Source organism: Nematolebias whitei, chromosome 6 (genome assembly GCF_014905685.2).
Source record: "Nematolebias whitei isolate Nwh7 chromosome 6, NemWhi1, whole genome shotgun sequence".
Taxonomy (NCBI): domain Eukaryota; kingdom Metazoa; phylum Chordata; class Actinopteri; order Cyprinodontiformes; family Rivulidae; genus Nematolebias; species Nematolebias whitei.
The window spans coordinates 47408374-47413205 of NC_056503.1; the positions used below are offsets into that span (position 1 = coordinate 47408374).

Consider the following 4832-nt stretch of genomic DNA (forward strand, 5'->3'; position numbering starts at 1 on the left):
ACCTTTGACACCACTGTCCGTTTCACACTACCTGGATATTTCAACAGAAACTTTAAAATTGTCCAGTTGAAAGGGACTCCCGCATGTAGCAACGTGCTACAGCTAGCTGCTACTGCTAGTTGTACTCACAAAAAACCATAAACTTTATTGTAAATAATTGTGTATTTAAAAATGACCGGCCACATGTCAATCTATGAAATAGCATTTGTAAAACCTTTGTGATACCTTTGATATTGGGGTTGTCTTAAGATGGCTGTTGTGTCAGAATTATCCATCCATCCATTATCGTTTCTTGCTTCTCCTTTCGCAGGAAGCTGGTGGCTGAAGCAGATGAACGCTTGTCCTGCTGGTTCTGCTAAAGGGTTCTTCCTCACGAGGGAGATTTCTTTCCACCGTCGCCTTCGTGCTTGCTGAAGATGAGGGTTCTGTGATGGGAGTTAAACTCAAAGCTGCTCCTCAGATAAATAATGTTAAATTATTATTTTTATATGAATGTTTCTGTTCAGTGCCCTGAGACGACTTCTGTTGTGACTTGGCGCTTTATAAATAAAGTGAATTGAAATGAATATGGTGGGGTGCACCTCGGACAGGTCCAAAAAGACAGAAACAACCATTGTCACTCTTACACCTAGGGTCACCAATGAACCTAACATGCATGTTTTTGCACGCAGCACAGAAAGAACATGCAAATGGCACCCAGGAGGAGGCAATCCTGTGACCTTGTTGCTGAGAGGTGACAGCTCTAACCACTGCGCTACCGTGTAAGAATGATTTACTCCTTCTCTAAACCACGTGTCAAACTCAAGGCCCAGGGGCCAAACGTGGCCCTCGTTCACGTCTTATCTGGCCCCAAGATGATATGTGAAACGTAAAACACTTTTATCTTTTGAATTATTTTTTTTAGTAGTCTTTGATTGTGATGTCGAAAGCACAGCAGAGAACATCAAATGAGACCAATCAAACTCTTGTTGAGGAACCTGTGACCAAAAAAGATGCTGGGTATGTAGATTCTGAAATTGGCCCTTAGTTTGATCAAGGTTTTAATTTTGGCCCCCTTCTGTAAGTGTGTTTGACACCCCTGCACGGTCACTTAAAAGCCATCTATAACAGGTAAGATAGTGACTGTTTATGACAGAGCAGCTCTTCAGAATGGCAGAGATATCTCTTTACATCATTTAAAAAAAACAAAAGATGAACATGCTGCTGTTGGTCGGGTCTGGGCTGAATCTTGTCACATTTTGAAATAAATTCACAACCGTGGGGTTCCTTTAAGCCCGCTCTGTAGGAGGAGTCTGCGCTGCGGAAGTTCTTTCTTCCTGTCCTCACATTTTGAGACGAGACGTCTCCCTCCTCTGTCAGTCTGCGGGGACAACCTGGAGCTGAGGGACACTAAACCAAAGCATGTCTGAGTCCATAAAGAACGTTGCCATCTTTGGAGCTACTGGGATGACTGGGCTCGCGACGCTGCCGCAGGCGGCGGCTGCAGGTAACCTCACCTGAACATGGGTCAGAAGAACAAAGTTCTCTGGTCAGACCGTGCACTGGGACAGCTGTTTTCATTATGGTGTTAAATCACAGTAGAGAAGGAGGATATTCATGAGCTGTAACCTCCTGCTGCCCTCAGAAAGAGTCATTTGACCCCAGGACAGCAGGAGGGCTCCGTTATAACAAGGAGCAAAATGTTCAAAGTGTCACGTGATTCAAAAGTGTCTCCAGAAGAAGTATTTAATATTTGATCTGCATTTTGTATCAAAATGTTTTATTACGTTTGACTTTCATCAACTAAACTCACTTTATTTTAGTTCAAAGTTTCCCAAAGTAAGGTGCGGGTGGGACACAAACATCAAATTGTGGTTTATATGAATTTATTTTTACAAATCCAATAAATAAAACGTAAAAAAAAAAGAATTCCTACAATCGTATTTTCACTATAATTGTTATAAAATATAAAATGAGTCATAAATAGGAAAAAATGCCCTTATTTATTTATTTGTGTATTTATTTCTAACAATGCCAGATCAACTGGTGTTTATTGTTTTGGGGGTCAGAAGCTAAAAACTTTGAAAACTGCTGTTTTAGTTCATCCATTGTATGATTTATTTATTTATTTATTTATTTATTTATTTTTACTGCATTTTAGCTCATTGTTTATGCTGTTTTTCCCCCCTCGGTTTAGGCTTTTCTACTATTGGATTAATTTCACTTATCTGAGCAAAAAAGCAAAAGAAGAGTTTATTTCTTGCTTTCAAAATTTTACATTTGAATATTTAAAATGCTGTCAATAAATGAGCTGAATCTGAATTTCATTTCAACTATTTATCAACATTTTTACAGCAGAATTTGGCCTAAAACCGTGCAGGAAGTGCACATGAAGGTGAAATCGGTTCTTAATGTGATTTTTCTACATTGTTCTTCCAGTTTTCTCAATGTCTGGCATCAAAAAGCTGACGAGTCATGTTAGACGTTACAGGTCAGCGTTTTGCTGAGTCACAGCGGTCCATCTGGAGCTGATAGGAGAAGGCCGTTGTCTATCGGAGCTGCACAGTCAGGGTGGATCTGTGGGACAGATTCACGAAAACTCTCAAAACTTTACTAAAATCAGCAGCAGGTATTAAAAACAGACAGTTTGAGGGTCACCAGGACAAATGTCCAATTCATAACTTACAACAACTTACAACAAAACGTAAAGAAATCAGAAGACGTGCTATCGTTTGTTTTTTGCAATCTACTACTTCTGCATTTTTATGCTATTATTTATTTTATGCTATTTATGAATCTTCTTAAAAACAATTTATCTTTGAAACAATCTTCTGTAAACTTTCTCTGTATTTGTCTTCTTATGCAACTTATAGCTTTTAGCTACTATTGTGTTACTTTTAGCTATTCTTTAGCTACTTTGTTTTTAGCTACCATGCTGTGTATTTTGGTTTTTAGGCTTTTGCCTTTTTTTTTTTTTTGCCTTCTTCTTCTTTTTATATTTAGTTACCATTCTGCTACTTTTAGCTGGTCTTGTTACTTTTATACTAAATTTTTCGTACTTTTAGCTATTTGCTACTCTAGCTTTTTTTAGCTAGCCTTTTGCTACTTGTAGCTTCTAGCTACCATTCTGCTACTTTAAAATTTTCGCCAGCCTTTTGATACTTTTAGCTGGTGTTTTGTTCCATTAGCCTTAGCTTTTTGGTACGTTTTGTCTTTTAGCTTCCCTTTTTAGCTATTTCACCTTTTTAATTTTAGCTAGCCGTTTGCCACACACTTTTAGCTACCATTCTGCTACATGCAGTCAGTTTTGGCTGGTATTTTGCTACTTTTGGGTTTTAGCTGTCTTTGTGGACAGTGTGCTATATATGAGCTACATCTGTGCTACTTTAGCTTTTAGTCTGTTTTCCTAACTAAAGGCTAACTGTTGTTCAGGATATAACGTGACGGTGCTGCTGCGCGATCCTGCCAAGCTGCCGGCCGACCATAAGGCGGCCCGAGTGGTGGTGGGAGACGTCCTGAATAAAGACGACGTGAAGAAAACTCTGGAGGGACAAGACGCCGTCATCATCATCCTGGGCACCAGAAATGACCTCAGTAAGGCTCAGCTGATCTTTATCTCTCGGATCATAGATGCTTTTTTTGCAGTTTCGGCTGTTTCAGTCAGAAACTGCTAACCATTTGCTTTTCTTCCATTGTGCAACAGTTCCTGACCAAGTTCAGTTTCTGTTCACTGATCAATGACTCCACATCTTTAATGATGCAATAATAAGAGTTCCACTAGAAGGCGCTAAAGGGCCGACCACACATCAGCAGCTGAACGATCCTTTCAAATAAATGGGTCTTCGGCTGGTTTTTGTAGACCTCAACGACTCGAGTTGGTGTCGATGTAGAATCTGAGTCATCCAGGACACGACAAATCTAGACTAGACTTTGAATGTGTAGTTGGTCTTTTGGAGTTTGATCGATTCAGAAATGAAGAGTGAGGAGTTGGAAGCTTGAAACTGCACGAGCTGAAGATCAGGATGACACGCCGAGGCGGTAAGTCAGTGGTTTGACTCTGGTGTGGAGGGACCGGGGATCTATGACATCATTGTTCCAGTGGGACTAAAGACAGTAAATAACAAACATGTTCTTTAGTTCGCACGGAGTCCTTTCCAACATGAACTGCTTCCATCAGCTGTCACTTTTAAATGTGAAAACTGCATCAGCTAAAGGTGTCCTTTACTAACGAGGACCACGAGCTAAAACTTTAACTTCGTGATTTAAATTTTGTTCTGTCCTCTGACAAGAAGGTAAACCTTTAGCATCAAGTAAACGGATGATGACCAAAAGGAAGGGATCATTTTTTAAAGACTCTTTAAAGTAAAAACGAGCGTGAGCTAACAGCTGAACGACTGCTGAAGTCTGCTGAAGATGAAACTGAATTCTTAAAGCTAAAAACGGAAGCAGAACGTCGACTAAAAATTAAAAGTAAAAAATGGATAGCTTAAATTAGTGAATGGATGGGTGAAAGCAGCTAAAGAATAGGTGAATACATCTGAATGCTAGATGAAAGCAGCATAAGGCTATGTGAAAGCAGCTGAAGGCTATGCGAAAGCAGCTGAAGGCTATGCGAAAGCAGCTGAAGGCTATGCAAAAGCAGCAGAAGGCTATGTAAAAGCAGCAGAAGGCTATGTGAAAGCAGCAGAAGGCAAGGTGAAAGCAGCTGAAGAATAGGTGAAAGCAGCAGAAGGCAAGGTGAAAGCAGCAGAAGGCAAGGTGAAAGCAGCAGAAGGCAAGGTGAAAGCAGCAGAAGGCTAGGTGAAAGCAGCAGAAGGCTAGGTGAAAGCAGCAGAAGGCTAGGTGAAAGCAGC

At 40.3% G+C, this 4832-nt stretch overlaps 1 protein-coding gene across 1 annotated transcript in view; it reads left to right on the forward strand.

The window, feature by feature from the left end:
• Positions 1–1315: 1315 nt before the first annotated feature.
• The window catches only part of blvrb (biliverdin reductase B), a 7902-nt gene continuing 4385 nt past the window's right edge, over positions 1316–4832 (forward strand). The window contains exons 1-2 of the mRNA XM_037678361.1: positions 1316–1486; positions 3412–3573. Coding sequence (XP_037534289.1) covers positions 1402–1486; positions 3412–3573 — 247 coding nt within the window. The 5' untranslated portion in view covers positions 1316–1401. The remainder of the gene's footprint in view (positions 1487–3411; positions 3574–4832) is intronic.